This window comes from Montipora foliosa, chromosome 11 (genome assembly GCF_036669935.1).
Source record: "Montipora foliosa isolate CH-2021 chromosome 11, ASM3666993v2, whole genome shotgun sequence".
NCBI classification, from domain to species: domain Eukaryota; kingdom Metazoa; phylum Cnidaria; class Anthozoa; order Scleractinia; family Acroporidae; genus Montipora; species Montipora foliosa.
Genome location: NC_090879.1, coordinates 38,110,211 through 38,123,516, shown reverse-complemented (window position 1 = coordinate 38,123,516; position 13,306 = coordinate 38,110,211). Strand labels below are relative to the sequence as shown.

General features: G+C 40.3%; 1 protein-coding gene across 2 annotated transcripts in view; it reads left to right on the top strand.

Annotated features, from left to right (window-relative positions):
• The window catches only part of LOC137977859 (smoothelin-like), a 33,077-nt gene extending 20,598 nt beyond the window's left edge, over positions 1 to 12,479 (top strand). For both annotated transcript variants that reach the window (XM_068825206.1, XM_068825205.1), the window contains exons 8-9: positions 4,676 to 4,827; positions 10,881 to 12,479. In XM_068825206.1, the coding sequence (XP_068681307.1) occupies positions 4,676 to 4,827; positions 10,881 to 10,998 (270 nt within the window). In that variant the 3' untranslated portion in view covers positions 10,999 to 12,479. The remainder of the gene's footprint in view (positions 1 to 4,675; positions 4,828 to 10,880) is intronic.
• The last annotated feature ends 827 nt before the right edge of the window (positions 12,480 to 13,306 follow it).

The following is a 13,306-nucleotide window of genomic DNA, read 5'->3' as shown; positions in this document are numbered from 1 at the left end:
GAAAGAATCATCTCCAGGTTTTTCTCAAGGCTATTTTCGTCACACCACTTCTCAAAAACTCTCACCCAGTTAATCGTGCTCTTTCACGTATTTAAATTTTCTGCCGCCTCTTTTAATTTCGTAACTTTTTCAATGGTCACTGTCTTAAATCTAGACGCCATCTTGGCTCTGATCGAGATACAAGAGATGTTACCAAGGCAATTTTGTAATTTCACATGTGAAATTATAAATTAATGCTGAAATTTCGCGCCTAAATTAAGGAGTAATTTGTCACCCATGATATTATAATAATAATAGTAATAACAATTATACTAATGACAATAACTGTCTTGCTAATCGCCATCGCAAGTACAATGACGCAGCTCAACAAGGTCGAACTGAAAGCATACTATGGCGCCTCTGGCTGCCACTAAACGGTCCATGTATGAACTAGAAGCACAGCTTACAGCCAGCTGGAATCAGCTGTATACTGTATACTTTGCTGAGGGAGGAAAATGGGAGAACCTTACAGAGTAGAGAATCAACACGAACTACAACCCAAAACCACCCGTGTTAGGGTTACAACAACCTCATTTGATGAGAGCATGTCAAATATTGAATTTCACACTAACGACGTCAACAGGACTGAGGCTTGTAGTGAAGGTGTCACGTCCGGCATGTGTCCTGTGGATCAGCAGTGCAGGCCCGGTCGTCATCCTGCTACTGCAGAACAACGACAGAAGAGATTAGGATGGTCAAAGGAGGATAACAAACGGTTGTTTGAATGTTACATCAGGAGTGAACTAGAGAGGCGAGGGTACAGAAAAAGATTGCTAGACCTGTGGAAAGCCCGTAACATCAACAACAAACTAACAGAAGTCACCGAACAGAGATTGGCTGATCAAGTAGGCCAGATTAAGAACAAGAAGTGGCTAGAAACTGTGGAGCAAGAGGAAATAGCCATACGAGTAAGACATGAACATTAGGAGATTGAAACTACAGAGCTCCATGCCACAGATGCACCAGACTATGAATATCGGGAGACTGAAACTACGGAGCATCTTACCACAGATGCACCAGACACGCAACAACATCTGATACCCAAGAAGGACACCAACGTGAAGAGGAACCCAGAGTTTTCACTGCTGAAGAATTATAAGAAGAGATCAGCCCAGAACTGGAAGCCCTTTGCGACCGGATCCTAGAAATTATACAGCTAGAACAGAGAATAGGATTACCATCACTGAAGTCATGCGAAAGAACGAAGCTGAAAGCTGAATTTGGAAAAATCAACGAAGCCGTCAAAAGGATTCAGACGCATAACATCACTGAACTGAATTCTTTAATGTATGCAGCTGCATATGTTACTACAGAAAGAATGGGAATGATAAAAGGGAGGAAAGGGAGAAGAACTGAAGAGCCATTCTGGAAGAGAAGGATTAAGGGGAATATTGAAACTTGGCGGAAAGACCTGAGCAAGATTGAGGAAGTCCGAAGAGGAAACGTGATACTGAAGCAAAGAGAGAGGGAAAGGTTGAACAGATAATACCATCTTGAGGAAAGGGGCACTTTGTATGTCTCAGGCATGTTGAAACAGAACATTAAGGCAGGTGGAGTTAAGATCAAAAGAAACGACGAGAGATGTCAACATTTCAAACAGAATCACCTGTTTAGAACCAATCAGAAGCTGTTCTACAAAACATTAGATGGAAAGGAACGAGGAGAAACGGTGTTACCTGATCCCGCAGAAGCAACCTCCTTCTGGAGCAAGATCTGGTCAGAGGAAGTCGGTCACAATGAGGGAGCATCTTGGCTAAAGGATGTAGAGGTGGAGCTCAGTACAACAGATGTGCAAAACGATATCACCATCACTGTGGAGGTTATTAGAAATGGAGTGAGCAAGATGGCAAACTGGAAGGCAGCCAGCCCCGTTCAGGGGTTCTGGTTTAAGAAACGGACAGGATTGCACTCTAGATTGCAAGAATGCTTGCAAGACTGTATATCTCAAGGGAATGTACCAGAGTGGATGGTCAGGGGAAGAACAGTTTTGACACAAAAGGACACAGCGAAGGCTGCCCAGGCCATTAACTACCGCCCTATTGCCTGCCTACCCATGATGTGGAAGCTCTTGACAGGAGTTATGGGAGAGAAGTTATACCACCACTTGGAAAGGAATGGACTGCTAACAGATGAACAGAAGGGGTGCAGGAAGGGATCCCGAGGAACTAAAGATCAATTGCTTGTAGACAAGGCAATCGTGACGAACTGCCTGAGAAGGTTGACAAACTTGTCAATTGCTTGGATAGACTGCAAGAAGGCATATGATATGGTGCCGCAATCATAGATCCTGAAATGTCTAGAGATGGTTGGGGCTGCCAAGAATATGATCTCAATAATCAGCAACAGCATGGTGAACTGGAAGACAGTATTGACATCTGGAGGAATGGCTCTTGGGCAGGTGGACATTAGGAGAGGAATTTTTCAGGATGTCTCCTTGTCACCACTACTGTTTATAGTGATCATGTTACCCTTGACCCTAGTACTACGAAAAATGAGAGCTGGATACAAACTGGCAAAGGACATTAACCATCTACTATTCGTGGATGATCTGAAGCTGTACGGAGCTAGCAAAGATCAACTAGACTCGCTTGTTCAAGTAGTAAGAATCTTCTGGCAAGACAGTAAGATGTCTTTTGGGCTAGACAAGTGTGCTGTCCTGGAAATGAGAAGGGGAAGACAAGTTGGCAGTAGCACAATAGAACTACCCGACGACCAGCATATCGGGGAAATAGAGGAGGAAGGCTACAAATACCTTGGCATCTTACAGTTGGACCAGACTCTCAACACCAAGATGAAACGCAAGATAACATCGGAGTATATCAGAAGAGTCAAGAAGTTGTGTAGATTAAAACTCAATGGAGGAAATTTGATTGATGGCATCAATACCTGGGCTGTAGGTGTAGTACACTACAGTGCGGGGATTGTGGACTGGACAATGGAGGAAGTAGCCAAACATGGATAGAAGAACTAGGAAGATCTTGGCAATGAATGGCTGTTTTGTACACCAGGAGTAATGTTGCGAGGCTGTACCTACTGAGAAAGGAAGGGGGAAGAGGACTGATCAGCATCGAGGAGTGTGTGAGAAGGGAGAGCAAATCCCGTCATGGCTACCTAAGAGAGAGCACAGAGTGGATGCTTCAAGCTCCAAGCACACCAGGAGTAATGTTTCGAGGCTGTACCTGCCGAGAAAGGAAGGGGGAAGAGGACTGATCGGCATCGAGGAGTGTGTGAGTAGGGAGAGTAAATCCCGTCATGGCTACCTAAGAGAGAGCACAGAGTGGATGCTTCAAGCTGCGTTGAAGGAGAGAGTGATTGTTGAAGAAGAGAGTCTGCACGACTATGAGAGAAGGAGGAAAGACGAAAGTTAAACACTGGAAGGAGAAAGCCCTACATGGTGCGCATTGTGTGGAGATGCCACTGAAACAGTACGACACATTGTCAGTGGATGCAAGAAGCTTGCCCAGGGAGAGTATAGGAAGTGCCACGACAAGGTGGCCCTGCGGGTACACTGGGAGATGTGCAGGAAGTATGAAGTATGGGATAGAGTGTAATGACAAGTGGTATGACCATCAACCCTTGCCAACCGCAGAAAATGGAGAAGTGAGGATTACCTGGGACATGACTATCTACAAAGACAAAGTGCTGAAACATAATCGGCCAGATATTACTCTAGTGCATAAAGACACACAGAAATGGACACTTATTGACATAGCTGTGCCAGCGGACCAGAACATCACCAGAACTGAAGAGGAGAATGTTGAAAAGTACCAGGAACTAGCATTTGAAATCAGAAAGAGTCGTGGAGCCTCGAAAGTCACAATGATACCTATCGTGATTGGTGCTCTTGGAAGCGTATCAAAAGGTGCAAAGACCTGGTTTGGCAAGCTAGATGTACCTGGCTTCCTTGGAAGTGTACAATTATCGGCCATCCTTGGAACTGCTCACCTGTTACGGAAAATTGTGTCTCTAAGCTACGGGGAGTGGCTGAGACACAATAAACATTACCCAGTGGAACAACTGGAGAGAATCGAATCGAATAATAATATTTATAACTTATATTACTTATATTATACTTATAATAATCAAAAGCGCCTTACAGTTAGATAAATTCTTACAAATTACAAATAAAAGTTTAAAACTACCAATGCATCTTTAAAAATTAAGACATACATGTAAAATCCTGTAATAAATTTGAGAATTGATCTTACAAGAAAATACTGACTCAACCCACTTCTGTTATCTAGACTGGGAATTGATCGTGTGGGCCACATTGGTGGGAGGCAAGTGCTCTCACCTCTGCACCAACCCTGCAGCCCCTGTGTATTCTTTTAGTTAGTTGAGAGGCCAAAGTCTTCGTAACTGTATGTTGATGCATATCGATAAACTAATGGTGTGTTTGTACTGTATTTCTCTAATGGAGGGTTTAACAGTTTTACAATTAATATCCTTTTAATTTTGATGTATGAAAATTGTGCTCATATTTAAAACTGTGACTTCACGGTGCCAGTTTTGACATACCCCTTCCCAGTTTTTTAACAAACTAAACAAAACCAGTTGAAGTGCTCTCAAAATTAGCTTGCATGCTTTTCTTCTGCTGGTTGCGGTAAACTAATGTGAATTTTTAAACATTCGACAGGGAGTTGACATTCAAAACTTCACAACAAGTTGGGCTAATGGACTGGCCATGTGTGCACTTTTAAATTATTATCTCCCCGAGAAGATACCGTTTGAAACTCTAGATCCGAATGACAAGAAGGGAAATTGGAGTCTTGCTTTTAAAGTGGCTAAGTAAGTATTATGCCTCTGTCATCAGTTAGGGTCAAGCATTGGTCATGCTTGCATCATTTTAGTGATGTCCATATCCGGAGCAATACTGCTTGTGGCTTGTTTGACTTTTCTTTCCCTCTTACAATTCAACAGTGGGTCCTTTATCTTTTGTGTGCCCTCAATAGAATTCTCGTCTGATTTCAGTCTTTGTTTACTTCATGATAAAGTACATCAATTTCACCTTAGTGGACTCATTGTTCTGGATCTCTGATTTGATGTTTGACCTGTCCGACGTCATATAAGCCTCTGGTTTGGCATCTGGCTTTTATTAACCTGCGATCATGACCTCCCTCCCTAAGTGTTTCATCTTGGGGTACCATGATACATTTCCTGTATGGATCGCATGTGAAAAAGCAATTGATAGTTTACAGAAATGCAAATCATTCTTTAGTAAAAATCAGTTTAAAGTGCCCCTGTGATCAAAAAAACCACTTCCCTTTTTCCTTCAGATTTTAAAAGTGTGTTTGCTTAACACCTGACTGGCCAAATTTTGAGTTTTGATTTTTATCCAAAGGCCGTTTACTTTGAGTGTAAGTTTTGGATTTCACGGTCCGCCATTACTCACGTTCAAAACTGACCGATTGGACCTCAGACGGTTGGATCCAGGGAAAAGTGACGTCAGAGGCTCACTAGCTTAAAATTTCAGCGTGTGAACGCAGCTTATTATATATGCAAAGCGTGAGTTTAAAAGTCTGAAAGCCCAAAAGCCCCGTGCTGCATATTAATTCTGCGGCATACACACGTATTGCATTCTTAAACTAGTGAGCCTTTGACGTCATTTTCTCCTCGACCAGCTCTCTCAAGAACATAATGTTAGTAATGGCGGACCATTAAATAGCAAAATTACAGTTAAAATAAAGACGTGCCTTTTTGAAATCAAGGCTTAAAACGTGGGTCACTTAGTGATGTTTAAGATCTGTTAACAGCTGCCGTTGCCTCGACTTCAGATTTTTTTTTCACAAATATTTAAAAGGAAGAGCAGAGAGAATGCATCCGAATAATGGTTTGTCTGAAAGAAGACATAGTAGTTGTACTTCCTACGAGATTTACACTCCCAAACAATCTATAAAGAATGCATCGTTCCACTTCCACCAACTCGAAATTGTTTGTAGTTGTCGTAAGTCCTTTGGAATATATGCGGAAGGAACAAGTCGTGAATCCAAAAAGAGCTGAATAGAACTTGGTGCTGCCACAATCGCGGAATCAGCCGAGCTTGACAGAAAAAATTAGACCTTGTTTGAGGAAAGCGGTGAACAATGGTTTCGTGGCAGTCAAAAAAAGTAGTTGAGTAGCTGCTCCTGGAAAACTAGAATTTCTCAAAATCCATTTTCCTCGGAGATATTAGCATCTTTTATTGGCATCTTTGACTCTAATATTCGAGTTTAAATAAAGTTTATTGTACTGTTGATTGCGCCTGATAACATGAGGGATTCGGGTTTTTGCGTGATTTTATCCCCAATTCTTTGTGCCTTGATGGTTTAATTCAAGGTAAAAACCACACCTAATGTCAAGTGGGATTTGCAGAAATACTAATAGCTTTGATTGTATGGATAAAGTCTGACTTCACAGACATTCCAGCCAGGTGGGCGGCAGTCGACTCGATACGAAATTGTATTAGGCGTACCTTTTCCCGTCCCAAAGTAAGCCTGATCGCAGGTTAATTAATCTTTTATGTACTTAGAGATATATAGAGGATATTAAATGGCCGCTAGGGGATACGAATTTTATCTTCGAGTGCTGAAAGTATCTCTCACGAGTGAGCGAAGGGAGCGAGTGAGAGATACTTTCAGCACTCGAAGATAAAATTCATATCCCCAAGCGGCCATGTACTGTTCTGTTTATTATATAGATATTGATGAAATGTCTAGATTTAAAACAACTAGTTTTAATCATTTTCGAAATGATGAAAAATGGTCACCAACCGCTAAAACACGCATGCTGTGTAACTTGAAACAAGATATGAAAGTTATGAAAAACAAATCATGATAATATAAAATTTGAAATAAATAGACCAATTCGGCTAACTCATTGTTGTACCCAATTCAAATCTCTCGGGGTTAAGATTCTTTGTGTGTTGAATTTGCATGACAATGAAGCATTCACATTTAAATGAGATGGAAATACTTGGAACAAAACGTTTTATTCCCAAAAGATTTGAATTGGGTACAACATTGAGTTAGCCGAATTGGTCTATATGTTATTGTAGTAGAGAAGAATTATATTAATGCAAGAAAGTATTTTACAATGAAGAGGAAGCTCGCGTTTTATCGGTCAATCGTGTTCGTTACCATGACGACACCTATATTCTTTCAGCGCTCGAAGATAAAATTCGTATCCCCGCGCGACCATGTATTGTCCTCTATTTAGTATATACTCAATCAGTGATCTTGGTGTTTCAAGCAATCTGATTGGTTCGCTATCTCGGAGTAATTGAGCGTTTCACTACCTACGGAGTGAATAATGAGTGATCCAAACAAAACAAAATGGCCAGCGTAAACTCGCCGGCATTTCTGAATCGGAAATATTGATTGAGAATACAAGACGATGCTGTACTACAGAATACAAAGAGGGCCACTAAATTTGGCCTGAAATTTTTCAAAGGCAAGAAAAGAGTTATACTTCTGCCATCCAGTGGTTGACTTCGTTCGTCCAGATAATTATTGCTGAAATTAAACAATCTTCACGTCAGTAGAGCTCTTCAAACTAGAGCAGTTCTAGAATGCTATAGAGTGTTTTCACTCACGTGATCAGTAACCTTGTTTTTCCACCGGAACAAAAGAAAACGTTTGCATGATAAAAGAGCTCGATTCCCTGAGGATTAGTTGGGGACACCAACATGGTCGCCGTTCCTTTGTTCTGGGACACCAACATGGCCGCCGTGACGTCACGTGAAAACACTCCATAGAACTTTCTAATGTCAAGACCTGCACCTTTATTCACTCTCTCTCTGTCTCTTCAGTTTAGAAAACCATCAAAAATCTCACTAATTTAAAAGTCAACCTAAAGCGTAGTAACTTCGCTTACTCGACTGCTTTTTACAGTCAAACAAAGCAGCACACGACTGGACATCCATTTCGCACAAAAAGCCTATAAATATGATGGTTGAAATGTGTCAGAATCTCTGTCAAGACGGAATTGCAAACGTTTTTAGGCCTTCTTACCTGAAAGCTAACCGTTGTGAATAAGTGTTTTGTCTCTTGCTCAATTTCTCTCACCTTTACGGTGCTTTTCATCGAAATTTTCTGTTCTTCTCCTTCCTCGGTTTCTCTCGAGGCTTTCTTCGCTTAAATTTCTCAAATTTCGTCGCCTCTTCTCTCGTGCTGTTTCCTAATTCTGGGGTTGCACGTCACGCAAGTGAAAACATAAATCGCTTACCATTTAAGAAATTGAGTCAAGAAATGGTATAGAAGAGGAATAAATAAACAACGGGTCTAAGTCTCATGGCTGTGCGATATTCCGTTCTTGAGTCATTCGGCGAAATTTATTACTCAAATTTTGTAGAGTTAAGTATGGAGGCGCCATGTTGGTGTACTGCTGCAGTTCATGGCGGCCGGAAACCTGTAGAAACATTTGGAATTTAGTTTGGCTGTCTTTAAACACTTTTTTCCTGTATAATGAGCTAGCAAACATTCGTATAGACACGTCTCCTAGTATATTGGCTGTTTAGGCCACAAAAACACGAGGGAAATCGATGTTTTTATGCGACTGGCATGTTTTTCGAAGGCCGTCATGCAACATGTCACGCACTGTGAAAAGCTCTGAAATTCAAACTGCTCTATTTTCGAAACGAAGCACGCTACCGAGCTGAAAACATGCAAACAGATATATTTTTAAAACCTCATGTAGCTGATCAAGATAACTCAAAGGCTTTTTAGTTTTGTATGATATTTTTTTGTGATGTCACGTGCAACCCAAGAAATAGGGACTTTAAGCAAATCGCTACGGCGACCTCTGACGGCGTTCGTGGTGCGGAGACCCGGAGTGAGTACGTCACCGTAGTCCACCAATTTTGAACTTTAAGGATTAGCGGGGAAAACAGCAACTACGGCGTTTCCCTCGTACTTGCTTTCTTGTAAAACTGCCAGCGAGAATTCAAGTAAGTTCTAAATTACTTCCTTTAGAGAAGCAAGAGTCTTACAAGCGACGTGGATTTATGTTGCTTTATGATTCATACAATCCTCATTTACGTTATATCCAACATTTGAACTCGATGACATATGGAGGATGATGAATGTGTAGCTGAATAGAGGGTTCGAAAACGAGATATCCCTTTGTTTGCTGATGGTACATGGCACATGGAAGAAAATATGGAGTTCATTTAAGACAAAAAAAAATACGGTTTTGGCCTTTCCAAGGTATGTTACATTGGGCAATGATTCGTGCAACTTGTCTCGCAATGGCGTTGCGAGACAAGTTGCACGAAAAAAATGGCACATCGTAACAGCGCCTTTACGTTCAATGCATTCCTTACAGTCATGTTTCGTTTTGCATTTGGTTTGTTGACAGTCGCGGCCATTTCCCAAGGTGCGCGTAGAATTTTCAAACTGACATAGGAGATAAAACACGTCACTCCAGGAAAGCCAGAAGCAATAAATAATTTCTTGATTAAGTGAAAAACAACCTTAGATGAGATTTTAAAACCAATGCTTAAAAAAACGAGAGATGTCTACTTTCACACTCGCGTAGTTGCGACTGCACCAAAAGGCTAGCCTTCCCGTTGTAGGATTTGGCACTACGAGATGTTCATGAAGCATGCGCACTGCGTCAACTTTAGGACATCTTACTTCTGGTAGCCGTAGCAGGGGTCGCCGTAGCGATTTGCTTAAAGTCCCGAGTGCGATTTCCCGCCAAGGAAAACATACGTGACGTCATAACCAAAATTTCTTTCCAAAAGATCTTGCCCATGGTGCTCCGCTGGCGCGCCTGCAATCTTGGACAGAATAAAATGGAACAGAAATGCCCCCTTCCCCCCAAATCAAGGATGAAGTGGCGTGAAGGCCAAAACGCGCCATTTTCCGATCACTGATCTTGGGGGGAGGGGTGGTCTCAATTTCCCATTTAATTTGCCCAGGATTGCAATCTTGGACAGAATAGATCGTTTTCACTGTCACGCAATAAAAAAATAAATCGAAAACCATCCAGTGGAAAAAGTCAAGAATTCGTGATTTTGTAGAAGATAAATGAAGAAGACACTTCTCCAAGTTTTAGGCCCGTGCGTTTCCCCAAACTTCAGATATTCGTCGAAATGTTTCGCAGAAATTTACAGAGCCCAGTATGAAAACGCCATGTTGGTGCACATATGTGGTGCACCAATATGGCGGCCGGAAAATAGTGTCAACATCTGTTACTTACTTTGGCTATCTAGGCGAGTGATCATCTGTACTGAACAGACAGCTATTTACTTAAGCACTTTTCCTAATGCTTTAAATTCTAAAAAGGCTCAAAACCATGAGATAAATATATATTTCTCAATAAACTTGATCGTCGCCTCGTGTCACGCTCTGCTATAACTCAGAAATTCAAAATGCTCTGGTTTCCAAACGAAGCACGCTATTGAGCTTTAAAATTGCAAATGGATACAAATTTACCGCCTCTTATGCCTGATGAGGATAAAAACTTTCGTGGCTCTTTAGTTTTGGATTTTAGAAAATGATGACGTCACGTGAAAACGATCTATAAAATGAAACAGAAATGCCCCCTTCCCCCCAAATCAAGGATGAAGCCGCGTGAAGGCCAAAATGCGCCATTTTCCCATCACTGATTTTGGGAAGAGGGGTGGTCTCAATTTTCCATTTAATTTGTCCAAGATTGTGAGCTTCGCTGTAATAAACTCGAAGAGAAATTTCGGATCTCTGCGCGGCCATGTAATATACTCTATTTCCTAGTCTACTGGTCTGCGGACTTGACAAAGTCATGTTATTTCCGCCAAATTACACCAATGTAACTGTCTATACAAACAAGATGTATATTGTTTTTCCGTTTTGCTTATGAAAAAATTTTCTGTTGCGTTTTAGTGAAGAGGGAATAGAGCCTCTCCTGGAGTTGGAAGATGTTATGGCGGTTGATGTTCCAGAGCCAAAAAGTTTGATCACCTATGTCCATTTTATCTATCAACATTTTTCACAGAAGTAAGGAAAAAGGAGATCTTTGGACGTTTTGGAGTTGCAGTTATTTTATGTTTGTTTGAAGCTTATCCCAATTAATGGTAGACTTCAATAGGCCATTCCCGAGTTCATGTCTGCCTCCTCTTCAAAGCGAGTCTAAGTGTGAAGTTTTTGTGATGGTAATTAGTTCTACTTTACATATGAATGAAAACTAATTTTCATAAGAGAAACTTCGCACTTAGACTCGCTTTGAAGAGGAGGCACACTTGAACTCGGAAATGGCCTATTTAACTCAAGGTGACTAGGAGAAAATTTCTAAACATGTTAATCCTACACATAAGTTACCAATATATTGTACTGCTAGCTGAAATCATTTTGGAAAGGGGCACTTGCCTGAGGCAATCAAGGTTTTAGTTTTGTAAATCTATGCATAACTTCTGTACCAGTTTTTTCCTAAAAAATAGAACACACATTCTCTGTCTCAAAGGCTCATACTTGTATCAAAAAGCACAAGAAGTGTGGCATCGTCTTTTTGTGCCTTTGCTCTTGTTAGTATTTGATGTTCTTGCATGGCATTCATTTTTCCTTTTTTCCACTTCGCTGGACTTGATTCATTTCTAATAATCTGTTTGGGCGTGGAAATCTTTCTTATAGAGAATTGTGACGTCATGATCATCGCTTATGATATTAAACAAGAGGCTTGTATTTTTTGCTTGCTCTGTATTTTCTTTTTTCAAGTCTCGTGTTAGTTAAGTAGTCACATTAAAATGGTTAAGAATCGACATATTTTAAGCATGATATTGACAAGTCACCTGTCTTTGAGAGTTAATATAAGAGTCAATAATTGTATTATTTCTTGCAAGTAAAAATTAATTACATGTCGCTAAATGCGACAGTGAATCATCCTACCTGAACTTATTTTAAGGGAAAATGTAAATTGTTTCATGTAAAATAGAGTAATTATTTTTAGATATTTTGTAAGTTTGATACAAATCTAATATATTCTTCAGGTTATTGACAAAAATTATGTTGAAGATGTTTCTGTAAGGAATTTGTTGGTGCAAATTTAAACTAGTTAACAAAGGACTTTTTCGACGTGTTTAACCATTAAAATCCCCTTGCAATCAAAGATTTCTGTATCGAATTGTTGGAAATAGTTTTGAATAAAGAATTTTTACATAACTGAATTATTTTAAGACTAAAAATATTTCCTGTCAGAATATTATGGGGATCCATTTTTTTTCAATGTCCCATTTTATCTGCAAAAAAGGAAAACACAGTTTTTTGTTAAATGGAGCTTATCCAGATTAAAGAATTTTCCAAATGTACGGAATAAATGTTATCATTTAAGAATAGATGAGAGGCATCCTTTTGAGTTGCCTGCCTTTGCAGGTTGTATTCCCCCGGGAACTGAACAGAGTTGAACATTTTTTGTATAGACTTGGCATCAATATGTCGTGATAATATAATTCACATCCTTGGAAATAAATTTTTGTGACGATGTCTATATTTTGTCTCAACGAGAGCAGTTACTGTCTTGATGTTAGTTGTTTTCACCCCATTAACAGCACACAATATGTTGGTCTGAGCTCCGACCTTATACGTTTCAGTAGACCATATTCGTATTATCGGTATTGGACTGGAACTAGCTTGCAATGGAGGCTAATGCGGGGGAATCTTTTCAAATGCAAATACTTTCTAATATATTCCCCCGCATTAGCCTCCATTGCAAGCTAGTTCCAGTCCAATACCGAGAATACGAATATGGTCTATTAGGCCGAGGGCGTTATCCGATTTAATAAACTTTCCTTTGTCAGCCTAAAGAGGTCAGTTATAAGGCGGTTACTGATAGGATAGAAGAATACAAGGACCTGGTCATAACAGTAGTAATTGGGTGCATTGACTGCTGTACTTATAGAAATTGTTGCTCTCAGTGGTGCTATTTTCATGGTCTTAAAATTAAATATCAATCTAGGAAACGACGGTAGATTGAAAGAAAAACACCAAGAAAATTCGCCTCGAAGCATAGTGGCTTGGAACGAGAAGAGTTCCTCACTTGTGAAGGCGGAGGAAGAAGTGAGTTTTGAGGTAACAAACGGCGCCTTTTGTCCCGTTTATTATTCTTAGCCACTGATAAAGTGTTGTTTTTTCTTGACTTGTCGATCATAAGAACATGTGTCATTAGAGTGTCAAGTATTTATGAGTCAACGAGTTAGTGCAGTTAATTAAACCATAAAATGAAAGCTAAAAGTTCAGAGAGTGCTTAGGCCTAATCACTGAAACGAGGGCTTAGGCTTAATCAACAAATTATTGCTATATTGACTGTGAATCCATTG